Source organism: Lynx canadensis, chromosome C2 (genome assembly GCF_007474595.2).
Source record: "Lynx canadensis isolate LIC74 chromosome C2, mLynCan4.pri.v2, whole genome shotgun sequence".
Lineage (NCBI taxonomy): Eukaryota > Metazoa > Chordata > Mammalia > Carnivora > Felidae > Lynx > Lynx canadensis.
Genome location: NC_044311.2, coordinates 136,363,719 through 136,390,166, shown reverse-complemented (window position 1 = coordinate 136,390,166; position 26,448 = coordinate 136,363,719). Strand labels below are relative to the sequence as shown.

General features: G+C 34.0%; 1 protein-coding gene across 1 annotated transcript in view; it reads right to left on the bottom strand.

Moving 5' to 3' along the window:
• Nucleotides 1-26,448, bottom strand: part of NCAM2 (neural cell adhesion molecule 2) — a 224,369-nt gene that overhangs the window by 93,326 nt on the left and 104,595 nt on the right. The window contains exons 10-11 of the mRNA XM_030328483.1: nt 13,055-13,242; nt 8,302-8,398 (exon numbers count right to left, since the gene is read on the bottom strand). Of these exons, the coding sequence (XP_030184343.1) occupies nt 8,302-8,398; nt 13,055-13,242 (285 nt within the window). The remainder of the gene's footprint in view (nt 1-8,301; nt 8,399-13,054; nt 13,243-26,448) is intronic.

Below are 26,448 nucleotides of genomic sequence, written 5' to 3'. Positions count from 1 at the left end.
CCCTCATACAATATAGCCTCCAGGTTCCCCTTTCTCTACAGTCTATGCCACTTCACAGCATGGGATCTTTGTACAGTCACTTTGATGTTTTCTATCTTACCCTTTATTTTCACTGGACCTGTTTCTACTCAGTCTTTCAGACTTAACTCAGAAGTTGACACCTGTTTGAAGCCTTCCCCAAGAATTCCAAACAGAACTCCATTTTGTGTTCCCAAGCATTTAATCTACACTTCTACAGCAATCCTTTTCTTTTGTACTCTAACTTAAATGTAAAAACCAGGGGCCCTATGTTACTCATCTTCAGATTCCCAAGGTCTCAAACAGTGTTTGACCCTTACTAGAAACTCATTATACATATGTCGAGTACGTGAAACAATGATTAAAAATTGATACAAGTATGGACTCCTTAAAAATGAGATCTAGCTATCTCATTTCCTTTATTTTCAGAGAAGCATGGTTGTTAGAAAATTAAGATGATGCCATACATAGTTTCTGAAGACTTGCAAAAGTTTTCCTCATAGTTTTGAGGGGAAAAAATGGAGCCTGTTTTAGACGTTTCCAGACTAGATAATAAAACCGATCAGGTAAGAGAAACCTGGCTTTATATTCAGTTGAAGAAAGTGTGTTTTCAAATGAACTTTCACCTGATTTCAAGTTTTATGTAACAAGGGTCTGGATAAAATATGATCCCAATATAAGGACAAGTAGATTGACTATAATTCCACATATACCGAATTCTATTCAGTTTATTCAGGTTAGCCTGTAAGCAGATCTCTATTCTCAAAAATGACTTGATTGACTTCTCCATGACTTGGGTGAAAACACAGATAACCACACTTCATGATATTTTTGAATTAAGTCAATCCTGGAAAAAAGGCTAGACATTGGATTTGACAGGGTCTCTCAGTAGGTTAAAAAGATGAGCCCAATGGACAAGATGAGATTTAATAGGGGTAAGTACAGGGTCCTGACTGAGGTTAAAAGAAAAATCAATTGTGGGGCACAGGACTGGAGAACTCACTTAAGAACAGTCTGTGGGAAAAAGATGTAGGCTAGAAGGAAAAAAAGTGGGAAAATCAAATGAAATTTTTGTATCCTTTAATAGAAATATAGTGTCCAGAGTAAGTGAGGTCATTATCCCATTATCAAATTTTACTATGCATTACTCTACAAGGTCTAGATCTAAGTATTTTTTCCTAGATCTAAGTATTCTATCTAAAGAGGCATTTAACAAACTGACTTTTACCCAAAGATGAATTATCAATATGAACGACAGCTGGCCATAATAGTAGCTAGCTAGTATTTACTGAGTACATGACCTGTGCTGGTGTTTTGAATTCATTTTCTCACTTAGTTTTCACATACGTCTAATCAAGTGGAGCTTGGAATGGCTTCTGGGGAGCATTGAAACCCCCTTCAGGACAGAAGCACCCATTCGCCAATGTGGGATGTGTTGCCTGACAGCTTACAGCAGATTCCATCTCCTCAAAGTCCCCAGGAGAAGGTGACTTTACCAGAAAATCATATCAATTAATGAAGCCACTGTGAGCTCATCATATTAAGATTTAATATGAAAAGTTTACAGTTAAAAGTGAAATACAACAAACATCAAATGAATTAGGAAAGTTAAGATTATGAATCATTTGATAAAGTTTAAAAGTTAGATTAAATGTCTTGAGGAAAACTTTAAAATATACTATATACATAGGAGACTATATACATAGGAGACAAGGAGACTGCCTTGTCAGAACATGATTTACTGGAAGTAGAAAATTATAAGGAAGGAATGATAATTGTTAACAATATGATTGTAATTTGATTTGCCTTAAATGTGCTTTACATTTTTTTGCCCCAAGATAGGAATCTAAATCAAAAATGAAATTATGTTTTCTACAAAGAAGGATTATCACCTAAGAAGTACACTTGAAAAAAATTCATGACAAAGTCTTAAAATATATATATATATATATATATATATATATATATACATATGTATACATATGTATATATATATTCTTCTCTCCCAGAATAAATAAAAGCAAATGAAGTGAGAGGCATGGAGGTGAAATAGTCAGCTCATGAACATAAGTGGTATCTGTACGCCAATTTTCATATATATATATATATATATATATATCGCTCTTCATCTAATTGTGTTTGTCCCTGGCATTTTGGTAAAAAGTTAATATAACAAAACTTATTATAAGACATATATGGGCTGGTTTATAATTACAGTTTTATAAAGATAGGAAACAAACCAAAGAGAACCGAATCATTCCTTGCTCATAAACATGAAACCAGGGCCTAATAGAAAGACCTGTTCGGGGCTTTTCTGCTTTAATCCAAGCACAGGTAAATATGTTTTATTTTAGAAAAATCATTTTAAAAATGGATACAAGTTCCTTCATGTTATTTGGGAGAATGATAAAAGAAAACTGGCAGTTACTACTAGGACTTGGCCAATTAAGATCACATGTAGGAAATAGTAGCAGAAGAAAAAGGATGTTGCCTTCCTACTGACCCTCATAGGACACCTTTGATCTAGCCAATATTTTATCCTACTTATTATTTAAATCACCATAATAGATATAATAAGTTACATGTTTACATATTGTTTTCTAATTTTTAAATGTATCTTTCTTCCTTAAAATAAGTATAAATAATACCTCATGTATTTCTTTGAGCTACTGTGAGAATTATGTTGATGACTACTCACGATTCAATGTAAATAATCACTCCTATTTTTCTTCTCACTAGAACTTTATCAAACTGTTCTCTCCCAGAAGACATAAAGGCAAAAGAAGAGGGAGGCATGGAAGTCAAATAGCCAGCTCATGAACATAAGTGGTGTCTGTACGCCAATGTCCACACCCTGTTATACCACACACTTCCATATCCTACTTAATCAAAGATTATACCTCCACTGTTAAGAAAAGAGCTATCATCATACTTACTAAGAGATTTTAGAAAAAAAGATGTCTAGGGCACCTGGGTAGCTCAGTCAGTTAAGTGTACGATTTGAGTTCAAGCCCTGCATCGGGCTTTGTGCTGACAGCTCAGAGCCTGGAGCCTGCTTCCAGTTCTATGTCTCCCTCTCTCTCTGCCCCTCCCCTGCTCACACTCTGTCTCTCTCACCTTCAAAACTAAATAAACATTAAAAAAACATGAAGGACATTACTAGGATGACAGGTAGGATCAGATTTTAGTCTTTGGGTTAGACAGTAATTTAACTGTTTTATAGAGCTTTTTGTTACATACAGTAAATACACAGTGAAGTTGGCCCCTGATAAATGGCTCAGATAAAAAAATATAAGTTCTATGAACTATTCTCACAAATTTCCTATGAGTATGAAATTATGTTCAAAGGAAAAAGAATAAAAAGGAAGGAAACTAAGGCCAATATATACACATAAGATATCTTGTGAACATAACCTATGAGCAGAGAGAGATGGAGACACAGAATCTGAAGCAGGTTCCAGGCTCTGACCTGTAAGCATAGAGGCCTATGTGGGGCTCAAAGTCACAAACTACGAGATCACAACCTGGGCCCAATTCAGATGCTTAACCAACTGAGCCACCCAGGCGCTCCCCTAGTAATGTCCTTTGTAGCAAAAGATGCAGGCATGGCATTTATTTGTTATTTATCTTTACTGTCCTTTAATCTGGAAAGTTTCCTCAATCATTCCTTTGTTTGCATGGCTTTGATACTTTGAAGGCTGGTTATTTTGTAGATGGTACCTCAATTTGGACTTGTCTTACATTTCTTCCTAGTAGATCCTGATTATGCATGTTTGGCAGGAATATTACAATTGTTGTTATGTGTTCTTCTCATTACCTATTTCTGGTAGCACCCAAGTTTAATTTTCTCATTACTGGTGATGTTAATTTTGATCACTTAATTAAAGTGGGATCTGGTAGGTTTATCAACCGTAATGTTATTATTTTTCCATTGTATTTAAAAATAATTTGAGGAGTAGACACTTAAAAATTTTTTTTAACATTTATTTATTTTTGAGACAGAGAGAGACAGAGCATGAACAGGGGAGGGGCAGAGAAAGAGGGAGACACAGAATCGGAAGCAGGCTCCAGGGTCTGAGCCATTAGCCCAGAGCCTGACGCGGGGCTCGAACTCACGGACCGCGAGATCGTGACCTGAGCTGAAGTCGGACGCTCAACCGACTGAACCACCCAGGCACCCCGAGGAGTAGACACTTTAAAAACATTTCCATTTATTTTTTTTTCATCTAACTAAATTTTTTCTCGTTGTACTCGCATTAGCAACCATTGATGCCCCTCAGCTGAATTCATTTGTATTATGATATTTGTTAAAATTGGTTGATGGATGTTTTTGACATGTCTCTCTCTCTCTCTACTTTTTTTTTTATTAATTTCTTTTCCTCCTGGCACAACACATTTTTCCAGGCTTATTTTCTACTTGGTTCCACTGTTAGAATCAGCAATTTTACAAGAAACCTGGTTACTTTTACTGAAGAATGGTATTTAGAAACCAAGAAGTAGGGGAGCCTGGGTGGCTCAGTTGGTTAAGCCTCCGACTCTTGACTTCAGTTCAGGTCATGATCTCATGTTCATGGGTTCGAGCCCCACACTGGGCTCTATGATGGTGGTGGGGAGCCTGCTTGGGATTCTCTCTCCCTATCTCTCTGCCCCTCCCCTGCTAGTTGCAGACTCTCTCTCTCCCTCCCTATCTCTCTCTCTCTCTCTCTCTCTCAAAATAAATAAATAAACTTTAGAAACAAATAAAACCAAGAAGTGGGTACCAGGCTAGTATGCTCTTTGCTGCTGAGGTGTTACACCTCCCAAGTCCTCTCGGTGGATAGAGATAGATCAGAAATTGTTTTCTAAGAAAGATTCCTGACAAAAAGAAGTTCCTTGTAGAAATGGCTGAATACACACACACACACACACACACACACACACACACACACACACGTCTTTACTTCTTTTCTCCTTTCTATCTCTATCAACATACATTAAAACCAGACTTCACACTGGTAACTCCAATCCCCATCCTTTATCCCAGGGTTATTCTAGTTTTTGTTCTTTATCTGCAACTTTAAAGGTGAGAGGATTAGTCCATACTGTATTATACTTTATATATTTACTGATGTTACCCCATACACTTGTAGAAATGAGTCATGAATCACTGCCCCCACCCTTTTACTTGGTTGGATCCCTCCTTAACACTGATTAGGTTCCAATACTCCTCTCTGGGTTGCTGTATCTGTCTTGGCACATGGAAATTCTTCTCACCTGGCTAGACTCCAACATCCCACACTAGACCACTGAGGCCCCCTTTAGTCTATTAACTCTGCTGAGGGTATGACACCCTATTCCAGGCTGTTGTGCCCCCACCCGCATACAGATGTTTACCTTACTTTGATGTAGGACTTAATTTTAAAGGAGGCAAAAAAGGAAGATAAGAAGGAAGGAAAAGAAAAAGGAAAAAATGATTTTTGAAACAAACGAAGTTAAAAGGATAGCTTTTTCCTGTATTTATCACTGAATATGTAGCACATAATTTCATATGCAATTTTAGCTGCTTTATTTTATTGCCCCTTTGAATCTAAATAATCTGCTATAGTATAAAATACCATATAATAAATTATCTGTACTTTTACTAGGTCAGACAGGCCAATGAAATTTTGAGCTGTGATATTTACACCCTTTTTGAAATATTTAACTTTTTATATAACATTTCTCTTATATTTTATTTAAAATCACATTGCATTTTCATTGTTCAAATTCTTCAGGAAAGACTACATTTTGTAAGCATTAAATAAAGAGGTCCCATCAAAGGAATAATGTTTATAAATGTTGATATTTAAATGTAGGTTTCTCATGTAAGGCTCAGGGTCTAATTCATTTTTATATCTCCATTACAATTTCAGTTGAATCTACCTCTTTCTGAAACAAATTTTAGGTATGCATTTATCACAAAATTTTAAATATTAAGAAAATTGTGCTATTCAATAAATAGTTCCAATAACATTTTAGTTCTTACCTGAGGTGAACATTTTCTATTTTTCAAGCTGAGGGAAACTCAGTAAGTTAATACTTTCATTATGAGTATAGGTATCAGACACACCCAGACCCCATGTCAGAAGGATAAGTATCAAATATATTTTCATTTTTCAATGAAAAATTTTACAGTATGAAATGTGAAATATGAATAAATGTGAGATATTAAATGTTTCCTGAGAATTTAATAATGTCTATTCATTATGAATATAATGTTCTATTTTTCATATTTTTTCTAGAATTATAAGCACTTAAAAATTTAAGAAAATCTGGTCATTAGCAAAGTTTACCTAATAGATACAAACTTATATGATCTGTAAAAAAGAACACGTAAAATAGTGCATCAATATTATTATAATTCTATATATATATATTTGTCACATACATAGTTATTATTTATAAAAAGTTCATATTAATTACAAGGAAATTCATCTAGTTTCCTGAGGCTAATTTAGTATCAATTTAGTATCAGTGAATTTTGGTATGACTTAGCACATTTCATTTTCCTAGAATTTAATTGCTTGTTAATGGTTTATTCATATGCCTAAATGTGGATAGTCTACTTCCCATGATTTTCATTGAGATTAATTTTCTAATAACGTCGTGGTAGATAATAAATATTCATGTATTTCTTTCCTTTCTTTATCCCTTCCTCCTTCCTTCCCTTCCTGTCTAAGTTCTTTCATGTCAATATTTTTCTTCCTCCTTCCTTCCCCGAGAACCTTTCATACAATCCCTTCTCGTCCTTTTCCCTTAGTGTAACAAAACTTGACTTGGAGAGTAACGGGTTCCAGTTACATAATAATTTGAGTATTGATTAGTTTTGTAAACTTTTATTTTATTTTTTTAAATATTTATTTATTTTTGAGAGAGAGAGAGAGAGAGAGAGAGAGAGAGAGAGAGAGAATGAGCAGGGGAGGGGCAGAAAGAGAGGGAGACACAGAATGAAGCAGACTCCAGGCTCCAAGTGGTCAGCACAGAGCCCAACATGGGGCTCGAACTCACAAACCATGAGATCATGACCTGAGCCAAAGTCGGAGGCTTAACTGACTGAGCCACCCAGGCTCTCCAGGTTTTGTAAACTTTTAAATTTCCCTTTGGTCTTTACAACTATTAACATTACTCAGGAGTATATTTATATCATATAATCATATCAGTATGATATATATCAGTATCATATCATATCAGTGGTAATAAATACCTTTCTTAATTTAATATAAAATTATAGTTATATACTGGAACTCTACTTAGAAAACAGTTTAAAATATTTTCATAGAAGGTATGTATTCTATTAAAACATAATATTACAATAATTTTTTGATATTTCTCTACCTACTCTTAAAATGCAATAAATCAAGTTTTTGTATCATAGGAGCTATAAAAAATATACTACAATGTATATCTTCTGACTTCCAGTCTTGTAAAACATAACGGCAAATTCTATAAATATGTATGTATATTTTATATATAACTGTTATTTATATAACTAAAACATAACTAGATTTCTAGTTAAAATGAATTGTATTCTACATGCCATTATTTCTATATCTTTAAGCTCTGGGAATAACTAGAATGTTTTCAAACAAAAAATGCAACAGTTTTCAATGGCAGTTATATAATCCTAAATTTTCTATTTGCCTTAAAAATAAGCTTACTATTTGTAGTTTCAACTTTAAGATTTTAAAACAGATTAATTTTAGTTTGTTTTCTATCAAGATGTCTTTTATTTTTAGTTTTTTTTTGATAGGGTTCTAACTTTACATAAAATATAATTTGCTTTCTTTTTTTAATGTTTATTTATTTATTTTTGAGAGAGAGAGAACACAAGCAGGGGAGGGATAGAGAGAGAGAAGGAGACACAGAATCTGAAGCAGGCTCTAGGCTCTGAGCTGTCAGCGCAGAACCCGATGAGGGGCCTGAATTCACAAACTGTGAGATCATGACCTGAGCCGAAGTCAGATGCTTAACTGACTGAGCCATCCAGGCGCCCCTATTATTTGCTTTCCTAAGACATTTTCTCCTTTTTTTTCATAGACAGTTCACTCATAAAGTTGGGGGATCCGAATCAAGGTTTAAAATCAATCTTGATTAGTAAATATGTTCTAAGTCCTCACTATCTTCCCTCAGATGCAACTGTTCTAAATTTTTAAGTATTGGTTCATTCCTCCTGATAATAACCTGTATCATTACTTATTAAAATGTAAAGCTATTTGATTACAGAAATATTTTATGAGATCTCAGAAATTATTGTGCTATACTTACCAGCCAAAGCAAGAATATATTCTTGAAATCTTGTTCCTATACGGTTAGTGGCTGTGCAATTATATCGTCCAAAGTCATTGTCAGATGTAGGTGCAATCTAAAATAATCATAATAATAAATGTTGAACAATTTTAAAACAATATCACAACAGTTTTAAAATAGATTCTAGTATGCCTACCATCTTCACAACTGTTCTATTATTTACAACTCCTTGCCATATTCTTTTTTTTTTTTTCTGTATCAAGTAAGTATCACACCCTTTTAAGATGTAATCCATAGACCTGTGTTTCCATGGGACTAGGTGCAATATAGTTTAGCTATTAATTTATTAAGTAGATAAATGCTACATCTACTGAATAGAAAAATCACTAAATATTAATGTACGTAAAGATCAGAAAGTAGTACACATTTTGAAAAAAATATATTCTGCAATCACTGCAGACATGAACTTGAAAACAGAAAATTGTTCCCAAAGCATTAATTAACTCTTTGTTTTCTGTTTTAGCCTCAAGTCAGGCAGACTTAAAGTTCAAAAAAGGTTGGAAATACATCAGTTTTCTTTCCCTCTCATGATTTTATTGAATATGAAATATTAATGAAGGATGAGGACTCATTCTAAAAAAAATAATAATAATCTTTCCAGGAAGGTACTTTGCAAGAAAAATGTTGCCCTTGTGTAGTAATCCCTGTAGATAGGCATATTATCTTGATAACTAATAACAGTATCTCACCTCCATTTATGTTCAATTCTTATCATTCTCTTTCAGTTTAGGTGCAAAATAGCTAACCTCAATCCTTACACATTCGAAATCCATAATTAAGTTAACCTTCCAGAATTCTATTGCTGAACGTTGGGACCAACCCTGTAATTCTAATGTACCGAAATTCTGAAGTATCAATTCAGAAAAGAGATTTGATGATAGTAATAGATACAATTTTCAATCCCAGTAACTATTATTAAGGGAGCATATGCTTACAACAAGAGTTGCTGTTAATTTCAACTCTATCCCAAAAAGGGGAAAATGATTTTGTGGTAATGGGAGGCCATTAACTAAAAGTGCAATTTTGAGGTCCATTGAAGATGGTAATTCTGAAAGAGTACAAAAAAAAATCTGTATTATTCATTCTCTGGTTAGCTGTCCACCTAGGAGTAGATCATAAGTTTAAGGATTAGAAGCTTTAACAGTTCTTATGTAAGTACTTTGAGTGATTAAAATATTCATTTTTCTTACATTCAGTTTTTAATAAGCTAGGCTAATTTAACTTTAAAACAATTTTACTAGTGAGAAAGAAATCTGCCAACAAAACATTTCTTCATTTTACGAGCATTTGAGAGTTATTTATATAGTCCACAGGAAAGAATGTGTACTGAACTGACACAATGCAGAGACAGAATGGCCATGACAAAGTATGAAAACTATCATGCAGCTCCTCCATATTAAAAAGGTAATTTAAATATAACCAGTTTAATTGGAACGACTTTTAAAAGGCTCAATTCAAGGTTTTTTCACTTGTTTGTTTGTTTTCTGTTCCTGGGAGTTTGCCTATCCCAAGATGGAAGTTTCATAATTTTGTCTGAAATAATTTCTTTATAATGTTGTATGGTGAACAAATACAGAAAACACCCCTAACAGAATAGATTATTTAAAAGAAAAGCACAGATCTAGATATAGCCTGACCAAATCATGAGCCCGGCAGCATATTTGATGTGTTCTAGGAAAGCAATACGAAAACAATGTCCGAGAGTGGCTTGACGCCCAATCTGAACACAATGAAATGAGAAGTAATCTTATCAAAAAATAAAATAATGTACAAATAGGTATATTATAAAGCACTAACTTAAAAATATTTAAATTTAAAATAAACCAGTTATTGCTGCTATTTATCCAAGAAGAACTAGGAACATCTTACATATGGAACCACTTTTTCATATTCAAATATGCAATTAAAATAATTCAAGTTTACTTAAGATGTTGGGCTTTCATAGTACATAATAGAACAACATATAGTTTTGAACATCAATAAGGGCTGGGAATACATTGTTGATAAGGGAATTCAATCATCTTTTTCCTAAACCTTCAAAAACTTGGTTTCATTTCTCTGTGTTCCATTGTGAGAAAAAATCATATATTTAATAGCTAGCACTTTACTTAAGAAACAACAGAGAACAGTAAAACAATATTATTCCAATCAATCCATTAGAAAGTTTCTACATCAATTTTTGCCCATATATTAAAAATATGTCCAATTACCTCAGGAAGCACTCAGGGAAAAAAAATGGATGGGCTATAGAGATGAATTTATTGGCAGCAATCCAAAGGATTTATACAATATTTTATTACGTCTTAAAATTCATAAATTTAAAAGATTGAAAATATATATTTACTCAATGTGAAAGGAAAAACTTTAAAATCAATTCAAGAAATCTATTATTGACCAACTTGTTATCAATTGCAAACCCTATTTTTCTATATTGTATTACATTTTAAGAATTAGCAATTATATGACTATTATAATAATTACCAAAAAAATAAAAATGCAGTATCATAACCAACTATATATGTTATTGATTCAAGATTAGTAATGCTTATCATTGCTTTTTCTTTTTTATAGTTATTGTTATTTTGTTTTATTTTGTCTTCATATTGTATTAGTTATACATTAGTTATTTATTCATGATTTTAATTCAATTTTTGAAAATAGTATGCACATAAAAAGTGTATATTCAAGGTCAATGCTTTAACCAACAAACCGTGCGGCTGTGTATAAACAAAAATACACAGTTTTCACTGTGGGATGGAGAGAAATGCCATTTGGGCAGAAGATTAAATAACATGAGAGCTTTATATAAATAAAATATTTAAATATAAAATGATTAATATATTTAAATGTTGGATTTATTACATGTTGCTTGAAATTGACAATGGAGAATTATGAGCTATCCCAGAAACTGAAAACTGGTAAAATGATGTAAAGCAGAAATTGCAGATTAGCCTGTCATTTAAACATGAACTTAAATCTACCTGTTATGGAATGAATTGTGTTGCCCCATGGAATTCATATGTTGAAACCCTAACCTCTAATGTTATTTGGAGATAGGGTCTTTAAAGATATAACTGAAGTTAAATGAGGTCATAAAAATGGGTCTTAATGTCCTTATAAAAAGACAAGAAACCAGAGCTCTCTCTTTATGTGCACATAGGAAAGTCTATGTTAGTAAATGGTTAGAGGGAACATCTGCAAACAAGGACAGGGATTTCATAAACAAACAAAAAAACAAACAAACAAACAACCTGTCACCTTGTTCCTGGACTTCTAGCCTACAGAAATGTGGATGTGGGGAAGGGTTTCTTTGTTGAAACTACCCAATCTGGTATTCATTATAGCAGCCCAAACACAGTAACACAGTACCCCAAACTAAGATTAAATCTAACCTTGGTTTTTAACTATGGTTAAATACCTACATTTTAGGTTAAATCTACCCGAGTGTCTTTGTGAACTTGACCTCTGTGTCAATTCACCAATGGCTAGTTCTTCTAATAAAGTTACAAAGGAACCAATTTAAACCGAAATGGATCTAGACAGAGTAGCTTATTAGTCAGCTATCCAAATAATTGGGGAAGTAATGGTTAAATCCTTCTATCAACCAAACATTTCATTAAGTCCAGTTACCAGGTAGAAGACTTAACAAGGCACCAATGAGAACACTTTGAAGTTCATGCAGTCTGGATATCAGATGTTATTTTAAACCATGCATCTTTAAAATTTATGTAAACTGAACTACAGGGAAAAAATATAGTGTCCTTTCAGCTAAATAGGCTGGTGGGGAAGATTCCTAATTATATTGAAAGAGTGATAAACTGGAAGGGTCCCTGATTATCATAGAAACACAAACTTTGGGAATTGATACAGACACATAATCAGCAATTACTAAATAAGACGTAGTGTACTCAAACAGAATTTAAAGCCCAGGCACTAGGCAGTATAAAAACAATGATATACAATCTTAATTTAAACTATAAAATGAAAGGCGCCTCTGTGGCTCAGTTGGTTAAGCGTCCAACTCTCTATTTTGGCTCGGGTCATGATCTCACAGTTCGTAAGTTTGAGTCCCGCCTTGGGCTCTGTGCTGACAGTGCAGAGCCTGCTTAGGATTCTCTCTCCCTCTCCCTCTACCCCTACCCCTGCTCTCTCTCTCTCTCTCTCTCACAATAAATAAACTTAACAAAATAAAATATGTATACATGTAAAATACATAAACAAAATAAAATGAAATGAGGCAGTGAACAAGTAAATCTGGTTTATTTAGAAACTTGTAAGTATGTAACAGCAAGAAGTAACATATGCCAGTCCTAGAAACAAAGCACAACCTCAAAAACAATGGCAACAATCATCATTGAAACTGAACTTTTGGCCCTCGATAACTGATGAATTACTCATTCCCTCACTCTATCTTTTTCCTGATATAACTGACTTTTTCCAAATATTACTTCATGAAAAATAATGGCTTTTGTTATACACTCATAATCCTACATAAGTAAATTATGAGAAATTAATCATTAATGGGCCATGATCCAAATGCATAAAATTTCCTGTTTAAGTAAGAGCACATGAAAAATACACAATAAGATTTGTATGTGTATATGTATTATATGAAATATATAAGTGTATTTATATCAAGGTATTTAAAAATATAACATAGTAGTTAACTGCTAAAATAATACAACTTATTCATATGTACATAAAGACTTACCTCTAATATCATCTTTCTCCCTGCACTATATGTCTTTAAATTAGTGGTGTTTTTAGCTGGCAAGACTAATTTCTCTCTTCTCCAAAGGACTGATGCTGGTGGATTAGATTTCACATCACAGCTTATATTGATCGGGTTTCCTTCCCAAGAGTAATAAATTGTTTGGTTTGATATAAACTTGGGAGCATCTGTAAAGCAAAATAACGTAACATTTATAGACCTTTTCTTTTAGGTAAATAATCAATTAGTGTTAACAACAGTAATTATTACTCAACTACAAAAAAAAGCCACATCAATTCTAATTTCATATATTTAGTGTGTGACAGCAGAACTCATGAAAATATGTTGTTTGACTCTTTCATCAAATAATTTTAAAATTAATATAAAAATATTCAAAGTTTGTCAATTATTAAAACATGAAACATTAGTGTACAGAATTTGCTTTTAATAATCTGAGAAAAAAATTATCTATCCAGTTAATTAATAGCTATGTATGTATATGAAATCTGTTTCTACAACAAACTTCATTATAAAGTGAGAGTTTAGGATAATGGAATCAGTGGTCATGTGTCATTTTTAAATCTTGTCTTATTCATATAATTTCTTTTATAAGATATTTTGAAGCATATATAAAATCTAAATTGAAATGTCAATATCACAATTAAGAGACGTTTTTTTTTTTCCTGAAAAATAATTTCCAGTTTTAATGAAACCAGAGATGATTTAATTTAATTGACAAAGTTGATTTGAAAATTAATCAGTGCCTCTGAGGGTCTGTCAAAACTGAGGCCCCTACATCAGACCTCTGTAAAAACAGTTAAGAGAAAATAGACAATATTATTATATTGTTTTATCAAAATAACCTAATTGTGAAGACACACAAGCGTGGTTTATAGCCTTGCTCCATGCCAATCATAACCTCTTCAAGTTTCAGTATCTTGACTGTATAATTATTTATTTATTTTTTTTTATGTTTATTTATTTTTGAGACAGAGGGAGGCAGAGCATGAACAGGGGAGGGGCAGAGAGAGAGGGAGACACAGAAGCGGAAGCAGGCTCCAGGCTCTGGGCCATCATCAGCCCAGAGCCCGACGCGGGGCTCGAACTCACGGACCGTGAGATCGTGACCTGAGCTGAAGTCGGACGCTTAACCAACTGAGCCACCCAGGCGCCCCTTGACTGTATAATTATTTGAGAGAATTCATTTTTAAATTTTTTACTAAAAATCATAATCCTAAATTAAGTGGCAGCTAAAATGTTGCTGGTAGAAAATGTTGATTGTTATTGTTATTAATTATTTAGAACTTAGTATCATTTCACAAACTATCAATTTCAGTTTTGTTTTGTTTTACTACCTGTAATTACTTAAAAATGAGCTACACCAATTTTGTTATATCAATACATTATATATCTGATATATAAGAATTATAATTTATAGTACAAATGCACAAGTAATTTTAAAATCCTTGTCCTTTATTTGTTTTAGTGTATGTTTTTAATGCCAATCTCACAGATTTGAATATTATCATAATACTGGTATGGAATATTAATGGAATGTTTTCCATGTAAGACAGTAGGATTGTACATTTTATTCTGTTTTTATCTTTTTAATAACCTTGTGAGGAAGGTGCTATTCTATTTGAAGCATGAAGGATCTGGAGTAAGGGCTGTGCAGCTTATTCTAGCACTAAGTTGTAGGCGTGGGATACGAATCTAGGGTGATTTTAACCAGAGGCCATTCACTAGATATCCATTCAACCCAGGAACAAAATTTTTTTTTTTTATTTTATTTTATTTTATTTTTTTTAATTTTTTTTCAACGTTTTTTATTTATTTTTGGGACAGAGAGAGACAGAGCATGAACGGGGGAGGGGCAGAGAGAGAGAGAGACACAGAATCGGAAACAGGCTCCAGGCTCTGAGCCATCAGCCCAGAGCCTGACGCGGGGCTCGAACTCACGGACCGCGAGATCGTGACCTGGCTGAAGTCGGATGCTTAACCGACTGCGCCACCCAGGCGCCCCATAGGAACAAAATTATATTATTCAGTGCTAGCAACGTATTGGTGATGTGGACTCTATCATATGTTATTGAGGTAAATACAATTTGAACAACCCCTCAGGAAGATAAAGAGCCTTAAAAACCTTTATAATTTTGATTCTGCAATCTGGTCTTACGTTTCTCTCCAGAGAAAATAAATAGAAATATCCAAAGTTTATATAAAGGACTTTTAATGCATTATTATCTTAACAAAAACTCAAAACAACTTAATGTCCCTCAAAAGAGAATTGTCTAAATAAGTAGTAACACATCTTGGCCCTTAGGTGTGCTTAAATATCACACAGACATCTCTACCTATGGTTACCCTCAGCTTGCAGGGTGCCCGTCCTTCCCGTCTGACTGTCTTCAAAACTGACCCTACACTTCCTCAACGCAGCCTGTCCACAACCTTCAGTTGGGGGTGGGCTTCTGTACTTGGTGCTCCCACAGACTCTATGTTTTCCCTCAGCATGGTCACAGGCACTGGCCGGATCCATGTCATTGTGTTTTCACTAAATGCTCTGACTCTTACAAGTTAAGATATGTCTTGCTCACAATTATATACCTGATAGCTTACACAGTGTAAGGTGCTTACTCAGTTCTCAAAAACCGTACATCAAGTTTACTTGAAATTAATCAGCCAATTAATTTTCAATTCAACAGCTCAGTTAAATTGAACGGAAGGTATTTTCAAGGAGAAAAGAAAAAAAGAAAAAAAGAAAAAAAAAGAAAAAAAGACCTTTTTCAAGGCGTGGAAAGACGAAGTGAAAAATCTAGGAACGTATAACTAATTAGGGGTACAACTGTGAGAGAAGCCAAACTTCCTGATGTTCAGAGTGAAAAGCTAAGGTTATATAGATATACAGCTCTATCTGTAAAACATTTTATTACTCTTCATAAATATGAAATATAATCTCTTTAACATTATAATATTCTAAGGAAAGGTTTATGGATAATTTACTTGCATATACGTATAGCCCAATATGAAAATCATACATGCTAATGGAACTATTAATAGACGGCTGACTCACAGTCTACTCTGTCCATGATGCGGCATCTGTATAAATATGTATTATATTATTATAATTTGACCGTAAACTTAGGGCAAGATTTGATTTTTCTCCAAAAGCAAGCAATTGCTACTAATTGTCTGCCTGATGATCTCAGTAGGAATTTAATTTGGAATCACTGATGTTGAATGCAAACATGCTACAGGCAATACATGCTATCCTGAAAGGCACATTAAAAAGTGTATTTGTGGTGTGAGGCAAGAAAATATTGATAACTTCCATCTACAATAAAACATAAGTAAATTCCCATACATTACATGCTTTGTAGACTCAAAACACTACCAGTGCAGCAATATGCACTAGCACAAGATTGGCACGTTAATAAAACCGAACAATTAATTGGTGTTGGGTCACTGTTTGAAGAAAGATATGATTCTGGCACAGGCAACATGAGAAAGCTTCAGGCTAAAAACAAGCAGCCACATTTCATGTTGATAATCAAAAAGAGTAATTTTCAGAGAATTGGCCTTTTTAAAGAGTAGGCCTTTCACATCCTGAAAGACTTCAAGTATTGTGCCGAACAAATAAACTTTGGCAGTTAAGAAAACAGCAGGCGGAAGGAGGAGGAGAGAGGAATATGGCATCAATAAACCATAAAGAAATGGAAACATCTCTCAGGGCATTATATGTCCCCCAAATCCTAGTGAAGCCCAAAATAAAATATTCTACAAAATTCAATGAACAGAAATAACTTTATGGGAAAAACACATTTTTTTATCTGAGCAAAGTAGTGAAAAAATCAGAGAAACATGAATACTGACACGATAAAATATGTCATTCGCTGGATGAAAAAGTAGCAGTGTCCCTTCAGAAAGCTTCAGGTAACAATGAGAACTGAGGAAAGTGGCAAAAATGCCCTCCTTGACAAAACTTTTGTCAGGTTTCTATAACCCTTTTTAAAAAAACTGTTTATGTATGTATGTATGTATGTATGTATTTATTTTTATTTTTTATATGTAGTTTATTGTCAAGTTAGCTAACATACAGTGTCTACAGTGTGCTCTTGGTTTTAGGGGTAGATTGCCATGATTCATCATCACTTACCTACAACACCCAGTGCTCATCTCAACAAGTGCCCTCCTCAATGCCCATCACCCATTCCTCCCTCTCCCCAGCTCCCCCAAGCAAACCTCAGTTTGTTCTCTGTATTTAGGAGTTTCTTATGGTTTGCCTCCCTCGATTTGAAACTATTTTTTCCCCTTCTCTTCCCCCATGGTCTTCTGTTAAGTTTCTCAAGTTCCACAGATGAGTGAACACATATGATATCAGTCTTTCTCTGACTATTTCTGAGAGAGAGAGAGAGAGAGAGAGAAAGAACATGTGCACAAGCAGTGGTGGGGGGCAGAGAAAGAGGGGAACAGAGGATCAGTAGCAGACTCTGACAGCAAAGAGGCTGACAGCAGAGAGTCTGAGAGTTCATGACCTGAGCCAAAGTCGGATGTTTAACCAACTGAGTCAACCAGGTGCCCCTCTATAAGCCTTTTTAGAAGGACTAGGGTTTATCCTCAGGACCTTCCCTGATCGGCTGCGTTCTTCAGTAAAGAATCCTGAGCCAGTTTAGTGGAAATCTTTCTATCTTGGATATTTCAGTATCTTTGAAATCTGGTCAAGTTCCTTATTACCCACCCTTAATGCCCATATACGTGGCTTACTTCTATAAGAATTTTGTGGGGTTAGTTTAGCAAGAATCACATTGTAGTTGAAATGTAATCAAGTTTCTCTTAGTAATTTTCCATCCACTGACTTCCCTCATTCTGTTCAATGACTGTAAGTCTCCACCTACTTTTGTTGTCTTTGGAATTTAGTTCAATCTCTCTCCCCCATTAGAACAGTCGTGACCCCTATTGCGATCAATTTAAATACAAGTCTACCTTAACATTTTTAAGTGCCAACATAGTTTCTCTCTGACAAAAGGTAGAGTACATTCCCCAAAAAAGGCAATTAAAGGAAAACTTGTTTCCTTTTGTTTAAGAAGAAAGAGAAAAGCAAAGAAAGACATGAAAGAAACATGGTGGTGTTAGAATCTATTGGATTATTTTCTATAATTTTGAATGAAACAGTTTTGAACAATCAATCACACAATAAAGAAATTCACCCCAACCAGACTTTCATGCAGGGAGACAGGGAAGATTTATATCCAACTGTTTGTGTATTCACCAAGTTCTCCTTACACAAATAAGTGATCTTTGTGCTTATTGTATTTACCTATGAACAAAGTTAAACTTGTAATACTTTCGTGCACATGGTCATTTTAAGTTATGCAGAACTGGGACAGATATCATAGCATCAAATATCTGAAAAAGGAACCGGAGAGTCCTCTACAAATCTTTGTTCTACACACAAGAAATTTGACTCTTGGATATTTGGGAAGGTGGTGGCAGAGACAACCCGTAATCTTTTGCTCTTTATTATCAGGTTATGAAACCACAACATTATGCCAGTTATTCTATTAATAACTAAGTACATTCTCAGAGAGTGGTTTTAATAGATCATTAATAGTGAAATTAGTGTTTGAAGTGATTATACCAAGTAATCAAGAAGTATTTTACTAGTCCTGTATGCTGCATTTAAGCAATAAAGGAAACATGTAATAGAATTTGGAAAAAAAATTTGATGGAAACAAATGCACATTGGTACACTCATTTCAGGGTGATGTCAATAAAATGAGATAATTAACATCATAACCATTTTGCCAATTTCTCTGCTGAGGTATGAGGAGCTAATATGTAAGATGAAATGTATTCTGGGGCATGTCGATTATTTTCTGCACTCAGGGTTTAATGGCTAGAATCACATTTTGGCAACATACCCTTGAATAGATAGTGCTTCGATGAACATTCAGGAGTTAGTTAACCTTACATTGAGAATTGAAAAATAACAAAAAAGCGTGGTGAGAAAGAGAAGGAGAGAGAATGAAAGAGGGCAGGAGGAAAGAGGAGAAAAAGAAGGAAAATAAAATTAAAAAGGACAAGAAGACAATAAAGTGTATTTTGTTTTGTTGTAGAATTTATATTTCACAAATAGATCCTGATTTCATCCAGTGCTCTCTTCTGTGTATTGGGGATCAAAGGCTGAACATGAAAGACAAGATCCCCACCTTCTTGAAGTTTTTATGTTCTCTCAAGTTTATTTTATGATTTGGGGTAACTTGAACCAACTCACTGATACACTTACATCAAGTTCAGCATCAAAACACAAAAAAACTAAAATAGTAAACTATGAATTTATTTAAAACTGTAAACAGAGAGAAAAGTAAACCCATTCTTTCAATATCACAAAGTCAAAGACAATGCTCTAAACTTCAGTTGGAAAATGTGAATATACCTTTTATTCTTAATTAATAAGATATGTTAAACTATTGTATATAATTTGATTGGTTGGGGTGTCTGGGTGGCTTGGTCGTTTAAGCATCTGACTCTTGATTTCAGTGCAGGTCATGATCTCAGTTCATGAGATAGAGCCCTGAATTGGGCTCTGTGCTATCATCACAGATCCTGCCTGGGATTCAATCTCTCTCTCTCTCTTTCTCTGCCCCTCCCTGTTCACATTCTCTCTTCTTTCTCAAAATAAATAGACATTAAAAAATAAAATAAGGGATTCCTGGGTGGCTCAGTCAGTTAGGTGTCCAACTTCAGCCCAACTCATGATCTCGCAGATCCTGAGATCAAACCCCATGTCGGGCTCTGTGCTGACAGCTCAGAGCCTGAAACCTGCTTCAGATTCCATGTCTCCCTCTCTCTCTGTTCCTCCCCCACTCACACTCTGTCTCTTTCTCTCAAAAATGAACAAAAAAAAATTTTAAAACAATAAAAAATAAAAAATAAAATAAAATTTGATTACTGCTTATATACAAGATTGGTATTTAAAAGGTAATCTCTTGAGATGCCTGGGTGGCTCAGTCGCTTAAGCGTCTGACTTCGGCTTAAGTCATGATCTCACAGTTCTTGAGTTCGAGCCCTGCATTGGGCTCTCTGCTGACAGCTCAGAGCCCGGAGCCAGCTTTGATTCTGTGTCTCCCTCTCTCTGTCCTTCCCCCACTCACGCTCCATCTGAGACTCTCTCTGTCTGTCTCTCTCTCTCAAAAATAAACATTAAAAATTGTATTTAAAAATAAAAATGAATAAATAAATAAAAGGTAATCTCAAAATTTATTGTCTAGCCCTTTTGTGGTTAAGAAATTATGAATATGCTAACCACAGCACTTTTGCTCTTGATCCATGACAAGTGAAGTAAGTCTTGCATTAAGAATAAAATTTCTAAGGGGCGCCTGAGTGGCTCAGTCTGTTAAGCGTCCGACTTCAGCTCAGGTCACGATCTCGCGGGTGAGTTCGAGCCCCGCGTCGGGCTCTGGGCTGACCGCTCAGAGCCTGGAGCCTGTTTCGGATTCTGTGTCTCCCTCTCTCTCTGCCCCTCCCCCATTCATGCTCTGTCTCTCTCTGTCTCAAAAATAAATAAATGTTACAAAAAAAAAATTAAAAAAAAAGAATAAAATTGCTAAAATAAACAGAAGGTATTATTCAACATCTCAATAAAGAATAAATTTAATCCCCAAATTAGCATATTTACTAATGCCTTAAAATATAATAATAACTTTTTTTTGAAGTAGGCTTCATACCCAGCATGGAGCCCACCCGGGGCTTGACCCTACAACCCTGAGATTAAGACCTTAGCTACAATCAAGAGTCAGATGCTTCACCAACTGAGCCACCTAGGGTCCCCCTCAAAATTGCTTTTTAAAACACTTTTTAAATTATTTTTTTTTTATTTAGAAATGTATTTACTATGTAACTTTTACATCAGGAAAATTCATAGGAATATCCCAAGTTGATCTCAATATTCAACTTCTTATTAAGACATTTATGAAGAAATTAGGTTGTTACCACTTTTCAAAACATTAAGAGTTGAAAATTTGTTATGTTGCTTCCATCTTTGTTGGCTGTCCATGTATGTTTTCTTGAGTACATATTACCTCTTATAGAATAATATTCTATCTAGAATATAATGAAAACTAAGGGGGTTTTGTTACTAAAAATATCATTCATAGCATAGAGCAAAAAAAAATAACTAAACTAAACATAATTGTGAAAATATCCTCCATACTGTAAAAGTAGCAAACATAAACACTGGTATCTTTCTGTACCTCTCTCAACAGTGAAACTAAATTTGATTCTTTTTTAAAGTTAAGTGAACTTACTAGCCTTTGTGTGTGTGTATGTATGTGTGCTCAGGTGTATGTATTTCTTCTTGTGTGAACACATATATGCATCATTTCAAGGGAATTTCAAACCATCTGTTTATCTGTTGAGAGATATTAATTATATGGAGTTGAATCATAAGCAGTTTCATTTTGATATTTTAAAAATTTAAGTTTCTGCACTTGAGGTAATATGCTTGAGAGTTAAAAAAAACTATTATATTTTTTCTTGTGTTATCAAAAGGGCAAAATTCATTTTCAATTTTCTCAGTATTGTGGTATCATATATTATACTTTATCTTTTAAACAGTTACACTTCTACAATAACTTAAAAATTAAGTACACTCTATAAACTACTGTAAATAATTAACATTTTATTTACGCTTTAATTGTATTTGGTTTGATATCTTAGCTAATATTTATCTATTCTTCTATTTATTCCATCATCCATTCTAAACCCTGCCATCATAGGGTGCCTTGCCAAACAAAATATTACAGTCCTTTAATCACTGAATTGATTGCCCATCTCTAGTCAAAATAATTTGTGTCCATTGACACTAAGCTAACCGTCAGCAAATATGGATACACCTGTTTACATATAAAACTTTCACCACCCTGGCTATTCATCAAATCATATTTTGAGCTTGTGGGGAAAAAAATCCAATGTCTAAGGGTTCCTCTGAAAGATTCTGAATGTACTGCTTTGGGAAGGGTAGTTGCTGCAGTAATTATCCCCAAGTATTATTGTGTGTCTATTTTATACTAATTACTGTTAAAATGAGGGGTTTCATGTCAACAGGGAATACTCTCTAGGGGATCAGGCAGATGCAAAAATATATAAGTATAATGAAGGCAATATGTATCACAATAGAAGTGGAATGGGTAAGGTTCTTGTCTGAAAGGTATCAGCACTGAGCCTAATTAGGACATGCAGGGGAGGCTCAAAGAAAACTTCCCAAAGATCATGATCCTTACTTCTAAATTTTTTGAGCATATAAAATGTGTTGAATACAGTGCTACCTGCTTCCCATGGATTGTCACAACAAGCCTGACATTAGGAATCTGGACACACACACACACACACACACACACACACACGATGAACTACCAATGGAAGCCAGAATTTTGCAGCTGCTGTTTATAAGTAAAATATTACATTAGAAATAATGTCAGGCCTGCCATTGGATTCAAGTCCCAACTATGCCAGATAGCAACGATGTCACCTTGATTTTCTGTTTATTAGTTTGGGCTTTGGGTTTTTTTAATTTTATTTCTTTTTAGAATTAATAGTTGAACTAGTTTCTTTAATCTCTAGGAGTTTATTAACACAGAAAACATGAATCTTGGACAAATTAAAAATATAGACAGAGGATTATAATATTTACCATATATAAAGAGGCATTGGACCATATAAAAGGTGAAATTTGTTTTTGGTTAAAATTATAAATTCCTCAGGATAATGTTAATTATCTCAAGTTTATAAAAGCCTCTGGCTGGTAGTTTACTATACATACATACATGTAATTTTATGTATATATATGTATGTATGCTTATAATGAAAATGAAGAATAATCCTTTTAGTAAATACCATTTTAATAAGTTAACATGTTTAAAACCAAAGGATGCATGTGAGAAAATCATGTGAGTTCCTCAGTGGCAAAAATATTGGGAAGTACATGATTTTTAGGCTCCCATGTCTTCTTCTAATTACATGATTAATAAAACTATATTTTTGCACAGACTGTGAGAAGAAAAATACGTAAAACTGGATGTAAAATGAATACAAGTCTTAACAATCAAAGAACTATGTTCTCCTATCTATCATCACAATGGAAAGATCTCTAAAGTGTAATTATTTAAATCTAATTAAATGGAAGCCGTATAGGTAAAAAGCTGAGCTAGAACATTTCAACAGTACTTACATCCATAACCTTAAGTGAATCTCTAATTTAAAGTTACCAGCATAAGAAGAAACACCAGAGTGTGTCAGGATCTGAATTTGTCATTTCCTCAAAGCGGGGATCAGGAAAAGTATGTTCCAGGCATATAAGAAGACATTAAAGAAACTTCTAAGACTGCTTTCAGACTAGTGCCAAGTTACTCCTGTTTTGATAAAATGTACTTTAAAATTTTTCTTTGCCTTACGGCTGAGACTTAGGGCTGAACATGCAGCTGGCACTCATCAATGCATTCCTAACACTGCACAACTTCCCTCCCTGATTATTTGCTTACTACAAGCTTTTCACTTTCTCCTGTCATTCCCTCTCAGGCTCTGAAGGCTTTTTTTCTGAACATGGTTTATTTGTGGTTGGTAACTGTGACCTGAGTAAAGTCTTACATTCTTGCTGAGTGCTGGTCTGAATTCCTGAAGTCAGCTTGCTCGTGAGCTGGCCAAAGCTGATAACGACACACAACACACAGGCTTTGGGAGCTGAACTATAAAAATCTTTGACCTGAATTTCCACAGGTTCATGAATAATAGAAATCAGGCAGCTCACTATACAAACTCACTATGCCCTATCTGTTTTGTGAATCGAATTGAAAAGCATAATAGGGTAAGATTGACAATCAATGAAAATAAATTTGTCTTTAAAAATCATATTGATAGCATAACACGTACTGCTCTTGTAAAACAATTTTGGGATCAGAGTAAATCTGTCTTGAACACTCTCCAAATAATTTACATACTGCCATGAAATACTAACCCTTCTTGTAGTCATCATACTTTGTGGTATAAACGTTTCCATTTTTTTCTTTAATATAGATTTTAAGAACCACAGTAAAATAAAATAGGATATTCTTAAAAGTTTGACATTCATTCTTCACCAATAAATCACAGTGTATAGAAATACCATTCACTTCTCTCCCACTATCTGGTTCATTGTGTGGCCTGGCCATTACTGGCTTACTAGCCAACCAGTTTCTATTTTAAGACAATGTTGGGGTGCCTGGGTAGCTCAGGCGGTCAAGCATCTATCGGTTTTGGCTCAGGTCATGATCTCACAGTTTGTGGGTTCAAGACCCATGTCAAGCTCTGTGCTGACAGCATGGAACCTGTTTGAGATTCTCTCTCTCCCTCTCTCTGCCCTTTCCTTTTTTTCTCTCTCTGTCTCCCAAAATAAAAATAAAAATAATAATAATAAACTTTAAAAAAAGACAAAATTACTATTCTGATTAATCCTTTCTATAAGGTTATCCTCATACTTTTGAAATTAAAACCTTTTATGAAGATTTATAACATTTCACATCAGCTGACCTATGCCTGTCTACTTTATCTCTATTTGAATCCACTTCAATCCTTAGACCCTCACCACCCCTGACCCTTTCCTGCATTCAGCACATTGCACTAGCTTCCCATCTCTCTGATCACTATGACATACTTCATCTTAATATGTCCATTTCCCAAATTAAAACATAAATTCTCCCCGCAAAACCCACATAAGTTCCATGAGAGCAAGGACAATGTTACTTTTCTCACAGTTCTGTACAGCACCTGAATTTATATTTCACATCCAGTAGATAGCCAGCAAATAATAGTTAAGTCAATAAATGAAAATCCAGGTAAGTGCAGAGAAAAACTATACCAACATTTGTTTCATTTTCCTAATATCACAGAATTTAGGACTTTAATCCAGTATTAATTCTGTGGTGATACATTGTTTTTCATGGACTTATTGCTTATTTTGTGAAGAAGCCAGCCCCTTAAATTAACTAAGAATTAACTGCACATGTTGTTTTAATATCTAAATCACCTTGACGCTTTTTTCAGTCATTGGATTTTCTCATTTGATTTATGCTGAGGGAATCTATCAAGGGAATAAAAACTAATATATCCTTTGGCACTTTTAGAGGATAATTCAATTAATAATTTTATAGATCCAGCTCTCCTGAATGTTCACTCATAGGCAGAATCAGCTATGGCAATTAACTGGATTCAGTCCATGTACCATGGGAATTCTAGTGGCTACATGGAATACTAAATTAGATGTGCGTTTATTGCCAATTAACCCTAGTGTTGGATGTGCATTTTCTGTACCAAATTTGAACAAAGTTATGCATAAATCTCAGCATATTTTATGACTCTAGAGTCATAAGTGTCATATTAAGATAATGCTTATGTATGACTTCTTAGCACACATTGGGTTTCTCTTTAATTTGACTGCTATTAGTGATATAATTATTACTGATAATAATATAAGCTTGATTAGGAGTACTGTGAATTATTCTTCTTTCTCTTGTCTTAATATTTTTCCATAAATTGTATGTGCATATATATATATATAATATATATATATATAGTATATACATAATATATAATATATTTTTATCTGAATATAAATGCATTTACAAAATAAAGGTATTTTACTACCTCTGGTTATTTCTCCTCTATTTATGCTTTATATAATTGAATTTTCCATAAAGCTACAGTATTTTAAAGACTACATTATTATTATGCACAATTCTACATAGAAATTTAGGAAACAAAGCTTAAGTGAATCTCTTTCATAAAAACTACTAAGTTGTCAAAAGAAAAATAATCGGTCATACGGATATAACAGTGTTAAAGTTGTTCTATAAATAACAAAAACTCTCAGTATTATTACCATAATACAATAATAATAATAATAATAATAGCAACATTTGAAATAATGATGATGAGGGGGCGCCTATGTGACTCAGTCAGTTAAGCGTCACAGTCTTGATTTCAGCTCAGGTCACGATCTCACAGATATATGCATCAAACCCAGGGTCGGGCTCACTGCTGATGGTGTGGAGCCTGCTTGGGATTCACTCCCTCTCCCTCTCTCTCTGCCTCTTCCCCGCTTGCTCTCTCGCTCTCTCTCTCTCTCTCTCTCAATAAATAAATTAAAAAAAAAAAGAAAAAGAAATAATGATGATGATAATAGTTAATGTGGTGTTTATCATCTATCAATCAATGTTTAGGCGTGTTATGTAATGAACAAATTTAATTGCAATTACATTACATTGGTACTATTTACTGTCAGTATTTTACCTTTATATTCATTACCTCTTAATTGAAAGGCTGAAATATAAGTAATTATGTAAACCTTTTCTACCTTCCTTTAAATG